The sequence below is a fragment of the Pseudopipra pipra genome, chromosome 9 (assembly GCF_036250125.1).
Source record: "Pseudopipra pipra isolate bDixPip1 chromosome 9, bDixPip1.hap1, whole genome shotgun sequence".
In the NCBI taxonomy this organism is placed as follows: domain Eukaryota; kingdom Metazoa; phylum Chordata; class Aves; order Passeriformes; family Pipridae; genus Pseudopipra; species Pseudopipra pipra.
The window spans coordinates 10039842-10059777 of record NC_087557.1 but is presented as its reverse complement, the minus strand read 5'-3'; the positions used below and the strand labels follow the sequence as shown (position 1 = coordinate 10059777).

The 19936-nt window shown below is 37.6% G+C and overlaps 1 protein-coding gene across 4 annotated transcripts in view; it reads right to left on the bottom strand.

Annotated features, from left to right (window-relative positions):
• Positions 1-19813, bottom strand: part of CAMSAP2 (calmodulin regulated spectrin associated protein family member 2) — an 82356-nt gene extending 62543 nt beyond the window's left edge. For 2 of the 4 annotated variants that reach the window (XM_064664489.1, XM_064664491.1), the window contains exons 1-2: positions 19448-19810; positions 7772-8031 (exon numbers count right to left, since the gene is read on the bottom strand). In XM_064664489.1, coding sequence (XP_064520559.1) covers positions 7772-8031; positions 19448-19586 — 399 coding nt within the window. In that variant the 5' untranslated portion in view covers positions 19587-19810. Of the gene's footprint in view, positions 1-7771; positions 8032-19447 lie in introns of all 4 variants that reach the window. The other 2 variants (XM_064664488.1, XM_064664490.1) reach the window with 2 other exon arrangements.
• Positions 19814-19936: the final 123 nt, after the last annotated feature.

The window sequence follows — 19936 nt, the reverse complement described above, 5'->3', positions numbered from 1 at the left end:
CTAATTTATTCCTCCTTTTAACAGGTTTTCATTTTGTGCTTCAGGAGTGGGTTTTTTTGGTCTGGCTTCCAGGTGGTTGTGTTGGGTTTTTTTTAATTAAATCACCACCATCACTCCTTTTTTCTTCACCTCCCTTCTCCCTCCAGGTTAGCAGCACAAGAAGGAACACTAAGAATACAATCAGAAGCTCTTAGTTCAAAATTTTAGTTTGCTCAAGGCAGAAGAATATCAACTATTTTGTTCAGTCCTGACAGCCCTCAGTGTTTCCTAATTAGCAAGGAAGTGAACAAAACAGACAACAGTCGATAATAACACATTTCTTTTTTTTCTCATGAGAGGCATAAGACCTTTCTTTGGGAGGAACTACCTTCTCTTGGGGTTCACTTCATTTCCTGTCATCATTCCAAAAGCAGCAGTTTTATTTAGTAGATCAGATATCTTGATTGGAAGATGTATTGCAATATTCTCTCCTCATATTAGTGGAAGATTAAACGTAGCTGCCACAATTTTACATTAGAAGAAATATGAGAAAATGTGCTGCTATTTCTGAACATTTCCTACTACACTCAACTGGCAAAGGCAAATGTAAGGCCAGTGTTGTATTTCAGGGCGGTTCTGAGGAGACACTCTCAGCACAATACAAGCAGCACAGTTTATTCAATAGCTCTGCACAACTGAAATCAATCCTACCAGAGTTGTTAAAAAGAATGACCAGATTTAGTTATTTTCTATGCAAGGGTTCTTAGTGACACCAATTTGAAATGGCAGCTACAATGCTGGAACTGTGACTAAGACCAAAACCCTGCATAGATTTTTGTACTGAAATTAAGGATGAAGGATTAAAAAAAAAAATAAAAAAACCCAAAGAATTAAAGCTAGAGAAACCATAGAAGGCTCTTTTATTTTTTAGCACTAGAGTTGCTGAAAGGACCAGCAAAGCATCCCTTCTCTGTGTTCTTTATAGACACAACTTTGGTGTCAGAAGCTCTGCTACCTTCTGCATTAGTTGCCACACCTGATGCACAAGTGTGCAGACAGCATTCCATGAAAACCCAAAGGATGTTGCAGAGGACTTTGCGGTTATCTATGTCTTCCACGAATTTCAGAATATACAGAAGTAAAACAAACTCTAATATAACTAACACTGATAACCTGTATGATTTGCACACACTAAATTCTGGACAAACATACTGTAGAACGCATCCCAAGTCACTGTTTCTATTTACATGACACAGAAAAAAAGCATTTGCTACATACAAGACAAACATAATTAAAAATGAGCAGCAAGTAAAACAAAATCCCCAGGCTATGAGTCAACAGAAGCTTCACGAAAAAAAGCTAATAGGACACTAAATTATACGTTAAAATGGTAAGAACAGAATGAACTTTATGGAGAGTCACAGTAAGCCAAGTGCAAACTGGCACCTCGTGCTTGAGGGAGCCTGGTATCCGTGTCTGTGCCATGCTCACTGAAGCGTGATGGTATATTTGACACAGCAAGACCAGCAAAAATACTGGATCACTGTTTTCAAGCAAATGAGAACTCTACCAGGAATGCATGTGAAGAGGTGAGACTAGAAATTGAGCAAAAAATACAGAACATCTAAAGATTACATTATCCCAGCCCAAAACCACAGCAGACTGGTTCTACATGGCACATCAGACTCACTAGACTAAATTCAGGCTCTGTTTCACCACTGTATTTGCTTATTATTTTAATCCTGTGTGAAACACGCTACTATCAAAGATGCTCAAATATCACAAGGCAGTTTCTCTTAGAATCTGGTGTTTTAACTAACAAATTATAGTATCTATGAGCTCAAGTCAAGTAACTGCAAAATCTTTTTATGTGTCCTCATCTACCAAGTAATTTACAATAGCACAGAATGGAAACTTGTTGCATCATGCCTAAAACCAGAAAAAAAAAATTCTTCAGGGCAGAAGCCACATCTTACTTCTTTGTTCTACAAAGTGCTTAGTGCATGTTGTGTTGCTTTACAGAGTTAAAGGAATCCTACAGCATGAAAGAGCAGAGGCTGCAGCATGTAGCTGCAAGGAACCCGGTGAGCTGCTGCAGTCCCTCCTCAAGGAGAAACACTGCTGATGAAAGGCACTGTCATTTCCAATGAATGCAGTCTGTCAGAGACCAAAAGTCTGGACTGCAGGATGAGTTAACCACTTATTGTCTGTTATCTCATCCAGAGAGAGATCCAGATCCTGGCTACAGGTACACACACAACCAGCACTATCAACCCCCTGCCTTCTGCAGAAGTTTCACTGGCTGTGATTAACTCAGCAATTAGTACTGCACAGCAGAAAGGCAAAACTGGTGCAGAGGTCCCTGGACTCACCTCTACTCCCCTCTCAGGGGATTCACTTCAGTCAGCTCTACTCTAGGCCTGTGAAATGAGTCCCCCTTGGCAAGTGGGCTACCGTAGGTGTGATCCTGGGGCCCATCCTGCAGTTTATCTGCTGAAAGAAATAGAGTTTGTGCTCCCTGCAATCCCTCCACATTGCAAACCACAGATGCAGTAACTGGGAGAATTACAGAGATTTGCCTCAAACACGTGCTCCAGATCACTCCTAAATAGCTAATACAGGCACACCTAATTACACCTCAGATATAGCCCAGATTCACCAACTGCTACAGAGAAATTATTGCCAGACTTCTTCATAGCAGACATTTTCAAGGAAGGAGGTAATTTGCAGCTAAATGGATAAACAGTTTGGACGACAGCACAATAATTTTTATATTAAAACCCCGTACACATAAATTGTGTCTCAGAATTAGGGAGGTAGCAATTTTTAATCCTACCAGCTATTATTGACTTATTGCTGGGGTTTTGCAGGAGCCTCTCATTCCTTTCCCATCTTGGCTGAAAATTGTAGAATTGTATGAAGGATTTAAGTGTTACTTGATTACTGACAGTAGTTCAATTATACATGGGTGTAAGTTTAAAGTAGCTACTCAGCTGGTTGACTTTTTTTTTTTGGCAACAGTACTTTTCCAAATTGAGAGTTCAATTTTTAATAAAAATTACGTTTTTTGATTACATTATGGTTTTTATACTTTCCTATACTGAAAATATAATACAAAAAAATATTTGTATGGCTTATTTTCCTGGATATAGTATTTCTACAAAGGGTATTCATTAACCTTCTTCTAGTCACTAAATTTTATTTAAGAACTAAATGCTTTAAAATGCCTTGTGAGTTAGTTACTTTTTTGTAGTCAGGTGAAAATATCCTATCAATATACAACAGTAAGTGTAGGAAAAGAGATTTTTCTGGTGCAAATTTGGCAAAAATCTGTAACTTTATTGTATCTGTATAATCCCTAACATAACACTGTTTTTAAACAGGTATTCAAGATTTGACATTACTACTCCTCAAGCTAGAAATTCAGTTAGCTTTGGCCCTGCCACATTAGGGACAGGCAGAGCAGAACAGAAGTCCACTGCTGGGGTAATTATGCAACTTGAGTTTCCCTGCAGAGCGTCAGGCAGCAGAGAACCAAGATGCTGATGCTTTATTCCTTTCCCCACATGGCAGAAGTGCATTGCAGGGACTTGAGGGAAGGAAAGAAATTCTTAATTCCTCTCTGAATCTGTTTATTCTTCCCTCCACTTGAGGCAAATTGAAAGAGACCATATGAATACCAAATGACCGGCCTGATTAAATATCAGAATTCTCATAAAATGATTTGGCTTGGAAAATACATTTTTCAGTTGATATAAAATTCTTGTCATAATGCAGAAGCTTGTCTAAAAGCCTCTGACTCATTCTGTAAGAACAGACATGTATGTTTTTAAAATAAATAGATACAATACTTACATGGGAAAAAATATGAAAAAATCCAAATTGCCTTCCTTTACCTGCCATTTTAAGCTTTAAGTCAGTCTGAGTTATGAAATAAATATGACATTTAAAAAAGATAATCAACAAAACTTAACCTTGACTTGAACAGTGATCTCTGCCTGTTATAGCTAGAAGCATCAAAACAAAATTATTGCATCATTATCAGAACCATGCTGAATTCTTAAGCTGTTTCTGATTTCTATAGCTTGTCAAAATCTCACAATTCCATATGGGAGTGCCTGCTTAAGACAGGTTTTTTTTTTTTTTTTTAAATTAAATTGGAACTTGCCAACTAAAATAAGAATCTTTGCAAATATTTTTGCAACTTAGCTTCCATAAACCTTTTAAACATCCAATAGTTCCCTTTGTACTGAACTATAATTTCCAGGAGAAAAATATTCTGGTTCTTGGTTGAACACCTTCAATTCCAAGTTCTAGACTATTTCTGCACTGTTGGAAGTCTAGCATAGTGGACCCAAGACCATATAAACTTCAACCAGAAGAGTAATAACATGGTATTTGATTCTTTTGCCTTCCTACCAAAAATAAAGACAACAGGATGATCCTTTCAAACACAAAGAGTTGACAAAAACTAACATAGAATTAAGTTTTAATACCTTGCAATACATGGAGAACAAAAATAGAGCTATCTCTGAATAACCTAGCTTTTGGTTTTAACAGAAAGCAAATAGGAGATGTGAACAAACCAAACCTAGAGAAAAGACTAAACAAATCAGATTCCACAGGGACTTCCCTACCCTTACACAGGGGAGGCTTTAATAGATTCCTTTGCTTCTGTTTCTATGTGTTCATTTCATAAATGCCTCTTTCCTAACCACATTCCACCAGGGGAAACTGATTTTTAAATACACTTACATGTAATATACATAAATATACATGTGTGTATACACATGAGGTCCCCAGGATGTAGCTGGATTGCCATACAAGGCTGACGAGCTCCAGCTGCCCGGGGGGCAGATGAACCTCAGGATTAAAGGGTGGGCTCAGTTCAGCGCACGCTGTGTCTCACCTAAAAAATCCACTGCGCAGGCTCGAAGGGTTTATGACCTTTCCCAAATCTTCGCTTGCGAAGACTGGCCATTATTATTATTATTGTATACACATACAGAAACACACACAAACACAACAATTTGCAGCCTCTCAATTAGATACTAATGCAGCCAAGTCAGTCATGACTAACAAGGAAACTGCCATCTATCCTGACCCCAGTGCAAAGAAGCACATACATTTCCTAGACTTTTCCAAGGAAGACTTTAATATGTAAGGTGCTTCCTAGAAAAAAGTTCAACCTAAGAAAGAGAGAAGACCAAAATTTGATATGTAAATAGTAAATAGTAAATAGTCATACATTAAGTAAGTCAACAATCCCCACAGACATCCCTGCACAAATAGCCAGTACAAGGAATTCCAAGAGAGTTGACCACAACTAAACATATTATAATGCACATGTAAAATTAAAACATTCCATACTCAAATCTCTTTTCCATAATTCCATTTTATAATATAACTCACCTCTTTTCAGCTAGAGAAATGCAGTACATCTGAGCAGGTAACAAGAAATATCCTCTAACAAACATCAATATCTCTCCCCTATTCATGGGGAAGATAGGCTAGCAAAAGGTGTACTATTTTTCTGTTGAATTACTCAAAATTATATTGAACATGGGTTTAACACAATCTGGTCTACTAGAGGAACATATGAGTTAATTATATACGAAAACTTTCTGTTCTATGTAATTGAAAAGGAAAAATTATTCCATGCTCTAAAAAGGATATACATTTAACTTTGTAAGACTTGTAGAAACTGTGACATATGGAACACTAAGAAAAGGTACTGGAAGGCAACAAGGGGAAAGACTGTCAATACTGCAACAGCCAGATTGGAAGTTCTCTGCCAACTTTACTAATTGTATAATAAGGAAAAAGGTTGAGGCTTTCCAACTAAAATATAGTGTTGCTGCTAGGACTCGCACAGGAATATAAGCATGGTTTGACAAAGTAAAATTCTTGGGCTTAGAATATCAGTATTGAGACTACAATTTCACAGCCATTTCTTTGGTAGCAGTTATTTTGGTAATGGCTGCATTTCCCCCCAAGGCAGTTGTGTTCCCTGTCATTGCCACAGCCCAGCTGCCTGTGGACTAACTCAGCATCAACAGCACACTCACCCATTGCTGGTACTGGAATGGGAACCAGTGCCCTGAGCAGAGCAAGAACCTGGGGATGTCAACTGTTCTGATGATATTTGAACAACTACTTGCTGGACTATACTTCAACAGGAAAGAAAGGCACAAACAGCCACACAAGCACAGAGGAAATAAAAAATGGCTACTGAAATGCATTTTAAGCCACATAAATTACTAAATCAAAGATCAGCAGACCCAACTGGATAATACTGACACATTTTTTTTTTTCAACTGACAACTCTGAGAAGAGATGGCTCTTACAACTACTCTAGACAGGGATTAAATGAAAATAATTAAATGGGAACAGCATAAATGCAAGCCAGTAACCTTATCTTGCTTCAGAGACAAGAACAGAACTAAGTTCTATAAAACATAAACAGTCAGGGAGTTTGTTTTTTAAATGCTTTGACTTCTGTGAATAGTAGAATCAGAATTGTTTAGATTGGAAAAGACCTCTGAGATCATCAAGTCCAACTATTAAGTCTATACTTCAGTATGGTTTATTTGCCATCGACAGCTTCTTTTACAAAAATGCTATTTGTTCTTTGCTGAGCTCACCTTTTTAAAAGGGATACCAAGATTAAAAAAAGAGACTGGCAAAATCTCAAGTTCGATGCAAAATCTACATTCACTGATCACAGTTTAATCATAAGGAAAGAGTGTCATGACTAGTCTTATGACTATTGTTCTTCAGACCTTAAGCATTCTATGAGCACGAAAGAATTTTTAAATTAAAAAAAAAATTAAGTGGAGATAACGAATTCAGTCTTTACACCACAGTAACTGAGTACTGCTACTTCTTAAAAAACATCTGTGCAAACTAAGAGGCCTGATACTTGGCAACACTGTATGGAGTAAATCATTAATTACTAATTAGTAGCTTTCATATCACACCTGTAAAGCCTCTGCAACTTATCACTTGATACCAACTGATCAAACAAGAGAGAGTCTCTAGTTATGTTCTGCCAAATACTTGTTTGTTTTCTTACATGTTAGTAAACACAGGTTGCTAATAAGCTGATAAAACCATAGCTCTATTATTTTTCACCTTCCTTGTAGCAGCAGCTACAGGTCACTGACCATAAATACTTAAAGTTTATGTAATGAATTATCAATATTAAATATTAAAAAATAAAAAGGTGAAAATTTTAAATATTTCACTTTAAATATAGTAGCACCTTATTCTATCCTACTGTCATTTGCTAAACAAACATATGTAGCCATCCTTTTTACAGATCATTTTTTATAATTCAGCTCCAAACAAGGAAGGAATGATTCAGGAGCTTAGTAATAGAATCATTCATCAGTTGAACTAATGCTTTAATTACCAGTTCTATAAAGCAAAGACATATTATTAAAAGTCTCCACGAAAAAATACCATTGTTGTAAGTTTTACATTGACTTAAAGTGATCATATTGTCAGTACTATATTTAAAAATGTAACATTTGAACTAAGTAGAATGATAGGTGTATTCCAGCATTAGTACAAAAGAAATACATCCGTATTTCTGACAGCTGAGAAATACTGACAGCTGAGGAGATTAAATAAAACCCACACCAAAACAATCATAAACTTTCCAGTAATGAATCACTTTTAACTCTTGAGAAAAATGCTTCAACACAATGATGCCTGTTAAAAGATATGTAGGCATTGGGAGTACACAGATGAGGAGAAGAAATGTAACACACAAGCTTTGAACACTCACCATCTGAATTGGTTTTTTGTGAAGATCTCGTTCAGTCACCAACTTCTCTTGGTCAGTGACATAAAGGCCTTTTTGTGCCAGGGCTTGTATAACAGCATCATGACCTAGAAGTGGTTTTGCAGCATCACTCTTGAGGATAAGGCTCCCAGCACGACAGTAGAGCTCAGCAGACAGCAGCAAGTTAACAACAGGTGGTTTAATGTGCTCCTGGTCATACTGGTCTGTGTAAAATGGTTCCCGAAGTTCTTCTGGAACATTTTCTGCAACGAAAAAAACTCACCAGTCAGTATCAGAAAGGACAGACACAGTATTAGGGTTTTTCTTTAATATGTATAAACTCAAAATTACATTAACAAAAGCAGAGTCAAGGAAAGGCCAGAGTCTTTACCAGGCATTATGATATAAAATACTAGGAAAAAATTCATACAAAGGTAACATTTGAACTATAAATAGCAACTTCAGAAAAATTCAAAGAGCTTCACACTGCCAAGGACACAATAAAAGGCCAACCTGTGGTTTACAGCATCATTACACGAAAATTTCTTGGCTTTGACAAATACATGCCCAAACATTCTCATTTCCTTTGGCATAACATTATATAGGTCAGACATATAAAGGCAGAACAACACATTTAAACACAAACTCTGGTCTCTATTACAATAAAAAAATGGAACTGAAACATTGTATTTCAGAACAGAATAATTCAGGACAAAAATCAGCCTTCTAGGTTTCATATATGCAAGACAAATTTGATTACTATACTATCTATTTCAAAGGCCATGCCTCACAGAACGATGAAATCCAGCAGTTAGGCATAGATACATGGATGTTTTACTGAAATTAAAAGAACGGAAAAAGATGACAAAATATTATCAGTTTCCTTGTGACAAAGTACTGAATTCTTATTTGCCTGGTTGTGTTACTGACTTCTCTTAAAATTGTGGCTTTTCTCCTTTTTCAATGAGCTGGCTTACCACCCACAGAAAGCTATGCAAGATTCTGTCAAGTTTATGCTAAGATTTTAACCCCAAAATTAGCATTCCAAGACAATCTAACAGTGTTTTCAAATACTGTACATAACACAATACAGGCAGACTACATTTATAATTGTCTACCACAAAAGTAATAATTACAACTTAATTAAATATGGTACTAGATCGAATAAAATTAAATCACAAGTGAAGTGGAAAATAACTTTCACATTTTTAGGCATACACACTGCAAGATGCTCCATTTTCCTCCTGTTAGAATTTCATTCTCCATTGTTGTGAAATTAGTGAAGCCAACAATACTTATGGGATCAAAAGCATGTGATTCTTTCCCTGAGTCCAAATGGAAAAAGCCTGTTTAATTGCTAGAAGAAAAAATAATTGCGTAGGAAAGCAGTGATGCAACTCTAAGTTCCCATCCCCTTTGCCTTCAACTGGATAAATGGCTAAACAGCCAAGGTTTGAAGCAGAGGCTGGAGCAAACAGCCCAGTAAGGGTGGAGCACAAGAGAGAGAAAAACAGAACATGCCATCACAAGATAATGACAGATTATCTTCTTCCTCATACATATTCTATTGCAGTTCATGGGCTTCCATTATGGGTTTTGGAAAGTGCCAGCTGCCTTCTAGTTGTGAAAGAAGATACACCTTATAGAGTGCAAAAAGTGAAAGAAATTTTAACACACACTTTAAATGTCATAAGGAGGGTGTGAAAAGGGTAAGCTATTGCTGCTTCTTTTGCCAATTCAAGTGAAAGAGAGGTATAGTTTATAATTTGCTTAAACCATGAGCCTAAATTTGGCAAGAAAACTGACAGCTCTGCTTTAGAACATAGACCAAAATAACTGTCAGCATTACTATTTTGCCCTTTAAAACACAAATCTAATGTCTAACAACATTACTTTTTAAGAAGATAAAACTGCTAACAAAAATATCTACCAGTTTCAGGAGATGATATTGCAAACTTCTCTTCCCAACCTCACACACTGACTCTATGGGACTTGGAGTCATCCAGTCCTACAAAAAGCACTTGTACTCAGGGAACTCTGAGCTGCCAGGTAGCAGCTCCCCAGGTATTGTTTTCATCTATCTCAGTTCTACCTGACCTTCTTTCTTTTCCCTGTTTGTCCATACGTTGCCTATTTAAATATTAAGCTTATTATTTCTAAAGTCCCTCACGCTCCATCTCCACCTCAGTATCAGAAGCACAGTCCTGATTATTGGGACTTTATCCTCTACAGTTCCAAATGCCAATTTTTAGAACATCTTTATGCTATTTCCTCAAGCTAGAGAGGATCAGAAAACAGCAGATTTTTCTTTTGGAAAATAGAAAGAACACACAATGAAAACCCCTAACCCAAACAAACAAATACAAACCCAAAACAAAACCAGCACACCTCCTTTTTGAAGTAGATGAGAAGTTTGATGGGAGCAGGGGGAAACAGGGAGGAACAGAGAAAGCCATTTGTAATTTCTTCTTCTTTCCCATATAAAAACAACACCTCTTGAGGCAGGAGTAGCTAGCTACACACAAACAGAAGTCACATACTCTGGAGTTCAGATTCACTGAAGACAATAAAGATTTCAAGTCTGAAAATTTGAGCCCAAAGAAAAATTTCAAGACAGGAAATACTAAACCCATCACCCCTAATTCTCATCTGCTGTATCACCAAAACAGATTCTAAAGGGACAAGATTAAAATACAACAAATGCATTTATCATGAAAAAATTATATCCACTACTGGGATTTTGTAATTAAAGACTCAATACACTAAAAAATAAATAAATAAATAAAAAATAAATTAAAAAAAATCAACATTAGCACTAGCAAAGGCAAATAGAACTATTTATAAATGTTATTTCTGCTTCTGAAAAATACTGAAAAAGACAAAATGAGATGTATGCCATTTCTTTTACCTCACTGGTGTTCACAAAAATAAATCTGGAAGAGAAATTTACTGGTGTTCACAAAAATAAAACCGAAAAAGAAATTTAGCAGAAAAATAGAGTACAGAAACAAGAGGCTAGGAAGAGAGACTGTGGCTACAGACATATTCTGAATGTATAGAAACATGTGACAGCATACAAACAAGGAATCCCTGCTGCAACAAGATCAGAAGTCTTTACAAAAATTCCTGTCAGAATTCCTTCCACACACAGACAGTAACACGGGCACTTTGCCCCACTTCATACCGTGTATCGAACTGTTCGATATCAGAATAGCTCTTGATAGTAGAGTCAAACTGTGTTCCCACGGTAGGTTTTTGTTTAAAAAAAAAAAAAAAAAGCCCAGCAGATAAGTAACAGAGAGAGAAAACTCTCCTATCTCAAGTAGGAGTCCCTCCAGAATTGGCATGTGCTGCCTGTGAAGTCCTGTGGAAGGGAATTTCAAGGCTATGTCCAGTTCTCAGCAGATTACCAGAACAATCAGCAGGGTCAAAAGCCTTTATTAACAATTCTGGCAGGACTGGAGATTGTTAAACGGGTTCTGTTAGAGAGAGAAGAACCTTAACACTAATCCCCAATATGTGCCCTTTACCATTCCCTTTCCTTTGCCCAACTGACAAGAGAAGTCTTTCAAGATTAACCTCGGAGGTAAATCACCAGTTTTAAAATAAATACCTTGTTGCACATACTGCCATAAAGTACCATCTGACCTTGAAATCTGTGGTTATTGTATTAGCGAGGTATATTGGAGACACCAAGTTCAGGGACTTGAACACATGAAATACAGATGAGCCATGGGGAACTGGGTGTATTTTGAGAGAGGTGGTGGAGGATCCAGCTGCACTCTTCCAGACCCAACAGGCAGGTTTTGGAAACATGGACTTGGACTGCGCAGTGAAGTGCTAAAAGGCAGTGGTCACGAGCTGACACAAGGAATAAAATTCTTCAAAGAGAGAGCACCAGAGCACAGGCACAGGTTGCCTGGGAAGTTAGCTGTGAAACTACCATCCACAGGGACTTTCAAAACTGTGGACAAGGCCCTGAGAGACCTCTTCTAACTTTGAGGCTGTTTTTTCTTGGACAAGGAGACTAAACTAGATGATCACCCTATTTTTTTTTAAATTGTGAACAGGACCACAAATTGCAATTTTGGAAATACTTTTGATATTTTGAATTTTTTAAATACTGAAACGTGAAGAGAATAGTTGAATCTAATGGACAAGTTCAATACACAGGGAAAATAACAAAAAGGAAATATCACATTAGCCCAAAACAGTAGCACAAATTTAATCAGGCTAACTTCCAAATAGTATTCAACACATCTTCAGATAGTTTTTAATAAACTATAATGGAATCATAAGTCCTGCAGATGTCCTCTTTAGAGAAGAAAAAATAAAAATAAATAAATTAATTAATTAAAGGGCTTATTCCAAGCTTTAAAGCAAACAAGGGATTATTATTGCTCCCTGTTTTGCTTTAACCCCAGCTGCAACTAAGAGGCCCAGCAACTTGCTCTTTTTCCCCTCCTCTCCCTGGTGGCATGGGAGGACAGGGAGAAGTATTGGAAAAAAGTAAATCCTGTGAGCTAAGAATAATTCAATAATTGAAATAAAGTAAAATATTATAAAAACAATAATAATAATAATGAAATGGAAATAGGTAAGCTGCTGCCTGCCCCCAAGACAGCCAACTCCCCCAGTTTATACTGAGCAGGATGATCCATGGTTTGGAATATCCCTTTGGCCAGTTCAGGGCAGCTGTCCTGGCCACACTCCCTGCCAGCTTCTTGTGCACCTTCTCACTGGCAGAGCGGGACACTGAGAAGTCCTTGACTAAGAGTAAGCACTGCTGAGCAACAACTGAAACTGGTGTGTTATCAGCAGTATTCTCCCACTGAATCCAAAACACAGCACTGTGCCAGCTACCAGGAAGAAAATTAACTCTATTCCAGACAAAATCAGAACACTTCCCACTATGAGAAAGAAATGCAACTTAATTTTCCATTTAGACAGACCATTTTAAAGGGCAGGAATCATCTAAAAATTATTCATGGATACCACTGCTGAATTTACCTTTAAAAGCTGTTGTATAAACAAAACTCTCTGCTCAGATAAGTGTGAATTACTCCTTGAAAGACTTTACTTTTTGGTTTGTTGAATCAGTCTGCCACTTAGATAGTTCTTGGCTAGCAGGCAGTAGGTGTATTTCTGCCTAGGGCAAGTATCTGAAAGGTCAAACTCTATAAATTTATGGCAGACTCAATTTCAGTATAACCATTCTTAACTTTGCTAAGCTGAACTTGAAAGATTCTTGGACTTACCATCACAGAAGTACAAGGAACAAACAGACTCAAACTCCTGCCTCTAGATGACACAAAAATAGACCACTATCCAGTGCTTCAACAGCTGTTCTGCACTTATAAGGGATTCCTTATTAAAAACAACAACAAACCCAGAAAACCAAAAACCAAACAACAAAACAACAACAAACTCAAAACATCTAAGGAAGAACTATGCACAGTCTTTACCCTCATAGCCTAATCAGACTTCAGTTGTTTTGGAACACTGAGAATCACGTAAGAAATGCTCTACTGGGTCACACTAATTGTCTGTCCCATCCAACATTCTGTCTTCGGTAGCACAACAGGAAGCATTCCTCACAAAACCTACAGAACGTGTCTAGTACTGGCATTTCTTATTAAAATGGGAAGATTAGCATCTATCTTACTGAAACCTGTTTATTGATTCAGGTTTAAATAAACAAAAGAATTACTTAGAATTAACCCTGGTAATAAGAGGATCAATTCTTATTAACATAAATGCCTTCAGAACTTATTTTTGGGAGAGGCGAGTTATGAGAAAGGTAAAGATAATAGTTTAATTATAATCCTATCTCACCCAGCCAGCACCCTGATGACTGTTATAGACAAGTTATGATTTAAATAGGCTATTATGGCTATTTAAATATGGCAATAGACTGTTTCAGAAATCTGAAGAAAAATGCTTGTTTCTTGAACAATTACTAGACTTTGTAAAGCCAAGGAAAACTTTTTACCCGTCATAACTAGATAGACTTGAACGGACACATCTGCTTTGGTATCTGGTTTAGAGGTTCTCTTAGCTTAAGACTGCCTCTAATTGAATAAAACACGTAGGAAACAGCTAGAACTATACAACTCTTACATTGGCAATTAGATTTCAAACACTACATTTCAACTCTGTAGGAGAAAGGTTTATTACTGCCACCTGATCCAGTAACAATGTATTGTCTAAGGAGACGAAAAAAGAAAAAGAGGAAGGAAGAACTCGCTCTACTTTTCTTATGGAGTCTTGAATGTTTTTCACCCCCACCATTTTCCAGAATGACCAGTAAAAACACTCATTCACAGCCTTGGGTTTAGCAGAGCAAGTAGTTAAAAGTTATTGATTTCAGGAGTGGAATTGTACCCAGATATGCTCATTAAAATCCTCCAGATAGTTGTAGAATGGAAGTGACATAACATCTCATATTGGGAATGTGATACATTCCTGATCAATAGCATATCAATACTCTTCAAAGATGGAGTCACTGAAGTAACCCAACACATGACCCTAAATCATGGGGGGAAGGGGAGGAAGCTAAAATATATCTACAGTAGTAACTGCAGGGATGGTCAAAAAATATAAAGAGAAAGCAGGTACAGGTAGAGGAAATATATTTCATCTCATCACCTGACATCGATGAGCCCTTGGCTACAGTCTCTTGGTCAGATCTATTACATTCTGCAGACAAGCCCTTAAAATTGTAAAGGCAAATAGGCTCAAAATAGGTTCACTGGCATGAAGTCATTGAAAGAACAGATTCTGAACTACCTACTCCAAGGGAGGTACATCGTGTGCTAAGAATTCTGCAACTGTTAACTTACTAATCACCTCCTGCACGTTTGTACAAGCAGTGTACAACTTCAGGTGAGTCTGCTGAGCCTAACAGGTCCAGAAGCTCACACCATGTTATGTATTTACTTTAAGTGATCTACAGTCCAACTATGTTTCAAGTGTGTTCTACAGAAAGGAGTGATACAATCACCTTCTAAGTAGAACATCCCAGTAGATTATTAGTCTAATCAACTGATTTTAGAAGGACTGACTGAAGTTTCAATTTGACAGCAATTATTTTAGAGGTGTGATGGAATCTAATAAAAAAATTTCTCTCAAGAATCTCGAACATTATCTTTTGTAGTCCAAACCCTTCTACAGGGTTTTGCTTGCTGCCACACTGAATAAAAGTAAAGAAATTAGGTCTGCTAGAAAAAGATTAAGATGTGTTCTGGCCTGCAACACCCAATGTAACAGATGAGACTATTTAGCTACAATTTGTTTCTGTCAGATACACAGTGTTCGTTTCCTCCCTTCATGGCAACATGTGCAAATGGCAGTAAGTAGCCACATACGAATTCTGAAAATGTTAATCATCAAGAGAGAGCTATTTTTAAGTTTCTTGGGTAACATTCAGTTGCAGATGATGCAATTTGTAATCTATTGCTTCAAACACGTATAAAGGATAAATTTAATGTTAAAAGGTAAATGGACTATTCTATTTTGATTGCAGAAAACACAACACTGTTTAAGACAAGCACCCAGACTTGTGCAGCATTTATTTAGTTTTTAGTTTATTCTGGTAAAACAAAAAAATCTCGTGCTAACCAGTGAAATTTCTACTGTAGCAGGATAACATATTGTATGGATAGGAGAACAGCAAAAGATTTAACTTGACTTTAAAACTGTTCCCATAATTGTCTTAGAGTCATACACAGAGATATTCTTAACTTCGTAACTAAAAATTGGATGAAAAGCTGTCTGAAAAACTATTTTCTGAGAGCACTCAGAAGTCCCCTACCAAATGGGAAGAACATGTTCAAGAATTCATCTCTTTCTTCACACTAGACAAGGTTCTAGAGAAGTGATTCCAAGCTACAAAAGCATTGGAAGCACTTTGGAGGACGAAATTATAATTGAAGATAATTTTGATAAGTGGAAGAAGTGGTTTGAAAATAGGGTGTAGTTATGTAAGTGTAGCTGCAAAGCAGGAACCTACAACAGTACAATTACAAGATGGGAACAACTGAGTAGGCAGCAGTTCTGCAGTGAAAGATACAGAGCTACAGTGAATCACAGACTGGATGAGTCAACAATTCTAGGCTGATGCAAAAATGACAAACATCATATTTTAGTGAATAAACGAGAGTATTATAGATTGGAAAGATGAAGTGATTTTTTCCAAATTTACCTTGTACTGGCAATGGTTTAGCTGGACCGTTAGATGTAGATTTAAGGACAGAACTCACGCAAACCAACCACAGAAAAAATACTCGAACAAACAAAAAACCAAAAAACAACACCCCCCCAAAAACAAACACCAAAACACAGGGAGCAAAAAAGTGTGACTTACAAAAAAGAAAAAAGTCTGTTTTGTCTAAACACAACAGAGAGGAAACACTGCTTTTATTCTAAAAGATAAGGTGCCCCCCATTCTCACACACACCAGGAAGAGGTTATTGGGTTCAAAGTGTAACGAGAGACATCAAGATTCTGTTCAAACATCTAGATATAAATAATGTTCAAACTGACTAGCAGTCATACTGTGGAATCTCTATAATTAGAGATTTTCAAAAAACAGACTAAACAAACATCTGTCAGGAATGATGTATATTTAGCTCACCCTGTCTTGAGGATGGTGGATGGACAACAAATTTTCCAGGCACATTTTCTATGACTATAGTGGAGTGAGAAGGCAAAAATGTCATATTTCAAAATAATGAAATCCAATTCTGTTTTAGGAAAAGGGCACAGAGTATCACAACATCGAGACCTTTTTCAACCTACTCCTACAAAATAGGTCCTTTTATTCTTCTAAGTTGAAGAATATAACTGTATAATGTCTATACAGTTCAACCAGTTCTTTGGAAAGCAGTTTTTCTGTACTGAAATGGTTAACTCTCGGCATTGGAAATCAAGGCTAAAATTAAGTGTTTGCAGATTTAATTTCTAAGGTCAAACATTCCCCCTGTAATACTTCACACTTTTTGTGAATTCCCTCCCCTTTCAGTTACTGCAAGTCCTCTCTCTTAAACAATTTGGTTATTACAAAACATTTAAACTGACATGTCCTACTACTGATACCAAAACGCCAAGACACAAAACCTTCCACTCCCTCAAGACTTAAATATGACTTCTGTCTTCAATTAGTGTTCCTTAAAAAATTCTTCATACAAGAAGCCTTCAAAATGACTGTTATTATACTTACTCTCTTAAGACATCTCACTAATAAGACAGCTTGTTTTGACCTGCTTGTGTTATGGGCCAAACTCTATACTTGTAGCTTCACCAAGAACAATAGCAATAAACAATTTGTCTCTCTGGTTTTGCTCATGGGTATCAATCAAACACCAAAAGTCACTGGTAAGTGCTAATAAACAGTACCTATTTCAAAGTCTTTTTTCACATCATGTAGCCAAGCTGTAGCCACAATTTTGATTGTATTAAAATATGTTTTTAAAATACGCACGTGAAAGATGTGCCCTGAAAGATGTGCCCATTTGACACATAAAGATTTAGATTTCTTCAATGGATACGTGATTGTAACAACTTATGCTTTTCATTACTCAAAGTTAATGGCACTACTTTGTTTCAGAAAGGGTAGAGGAAAAAACCTTCATTTCCTCTGCCCACTTAAGGAACTCCAACATTTTAGGGATAAAAAAAGAAATAAAATGTGGCATCTATAAACACAATAATCTTCCTTTGTATTTCCCTTGTACAAATGTATATAGTAATAGGTAAAAGACATGACTGAGGTTGTGATCTACTCCCAAGAACTAAAATAATTTAGCAAACCCAAACTTCCTTCCTTCTTGGAAAAGGTGAAGGTCAGTTCTTCTATTTCACTCCAAGTATAAAGGAAGTGTTTGTACTGCAGACATGCAAATCCTGTATACTGTTTTCCCCTACATCAGCCACAAACTCTTCTTTGAGGTTTCTAGTTATACTAACCCCAGTAGAAGATCTGAGAGCAGAAACACTACAATTGTGTATGTTTACCTCTCTTCCTACTATTACATTACTGCAGTATTTAGAAAGCAGATGGAGCAATTATCTCCTCTAATCATGTTTCCATTTGTGCATCTCAGAACAACCCCAATAATGAAGAGAAAGAGTAAAGGAATTTGTTTTGGATCACACTTTTTACTGCAAGTGGCTTTACACAACCAAGAGAAACTCAACCCGTACAAACTAAGCCATTTCAACCATAGGTTGAGAATCTGCCAAACTCCAGAAGAAAAAGGTTTTCTGGTTAGAATGCTGGGTTATGTAATTGCACAAGCGTTGTACACTCAGAATCCCATGAGTAGAGCCAAAAGAACCAAGCTACCTGAAAATATAATGATCTCTGAAAATGTTGAATTAAGTACTTCCAAGAATTTCTACTACTATTTTACCTCTCACGTCTGCATAGCTAATAAAGCCATATATAAAAACATTACATACTTGCCCAGATTTCCCAAAGAAAAGTAAGCAGAGTTTATTGACAAATCCTTATATGGAAACAGTATTTTGATCTTTTTTTTCTTTCTAAAGTGATGAACATCCACTTTATTTCAGTAAGTGCTCCTGCACTTACTTCACTAGATTCAAGTACTTTAAAAGTGGCTTTTTGGAAGCACCACATCACGTCAAATATCACCAGTTCCCAGAGGCATCATAAAGGTATGCCTTTAACCCTGTCCAAACACATAACAAAGCCCTGGCTCTAAACATAAAAGGCGCAAAATTCCAGAAGGAGAAATCTTTTCCTGTTGTTCTACAGAAAAATAGGGGTAAAAATATTGACTGTTAATATCTAACTCACCTTTCAAAAAAACCCCACTATTTTTAATCCACAGAAAATTCAGTGATTAATATACTACAGCTATAAAAAAAAAATCCAAAAAAAAAAAGGCAGTAAAAAAAGCAGCTTGATAAATTTTCAAAATGCTTCCCTTAGAAGACCTCTGCAAGTCTGGTATTCCTCAGGGCCCAACAATATTTCAGGCACAGAATAATAGGTCTGGTATTCCTCAAGGCCCAGGTTTTCAAAGACAGAGCACTGATGCCTTTTGGAGGCAATACAATCAATTCCATTTACACTTACAGACAAGGAGAGCCTTCTGTATTGTGCAGGCCAAAACCTGGCATTAAGTGCTCTTTTTCCTGAAACCGTTCTTTTCGGTTAACCACTCAAATGGCTACAGGCTACTGTCACACATGTCAAAACTAACAGCACACATCCATTTCAGTTGCTAGCCCACAATTCAGCTCCTAAATGCTATTAGGAAAAAATTTCAAGACGACAGACAAACGTGGACTGCTCGTGATTTTTCGCATTCTAGAAGTGTGACACGGGTAATAAATAAAATACCATTTACAGAGTTCGATTCTTCAAATAAGATTGTATTAGCGCCAATATACAAAAAATACTCGCTAATGGAAATAGTGGGACGACTCCAAAAAGACTACGGGTAATTAAAGAAAAACAAAAGAAAACAAACAAAAAAACCCGGCAAGATGTAAGGGATCTTAATGATATGGGAACAGACCGAAACCATTTCTCACACATCTCCTACCCCCCCTTCCCAGCTCCTCGGGGAAGGGTTCGCACGTCCTCAGTAGCGAAGCAACCAAGCAGGAACCAGCATCAAAGAAAGGGAAGAAGGAGACGCCACCTACCTGTCCCAAAGGCTTTGGCCACCAGCCAGGCCAGATTACAGGCGATTTTCGCTCGGGAGAAATCATAATGGTCAAAGGGTTTGATGGCAGGAACAATGAAAGTCTTCCTCATCTCCTTGGCGTCTGCGGCATCCCCCATCTTCTCACAGGACCCCCAGCAATTCGGAACTTACATGGTTGTTCCTCCTCCTCCTCCCGCGGCCGGGAGAGCGGGCTGTAAATACGCCGGCAGCAGCTGAGGGCAGCGCCGGACCCAGCTGTCCGTAAAGGGCTAACGCCGCCTCCCGCCTTCCTCTGCACAGGAATGTAGCCGAGCCCGAGTGTCCTCTTCTTCTTCCTCCTCCTTCTCCTCGCTCTTTGTCTCAATTCACTCACGCCGCCGTCCCCCCGCCTCCGAAAAAATGCCCCCGGCGGCCCCGGCCCCGCGTTCCCTGGGGACACCCCGCGGCCAGGGCTGGGAGCCCCGCGCGGCCGCCAGCCCCCCGGCCC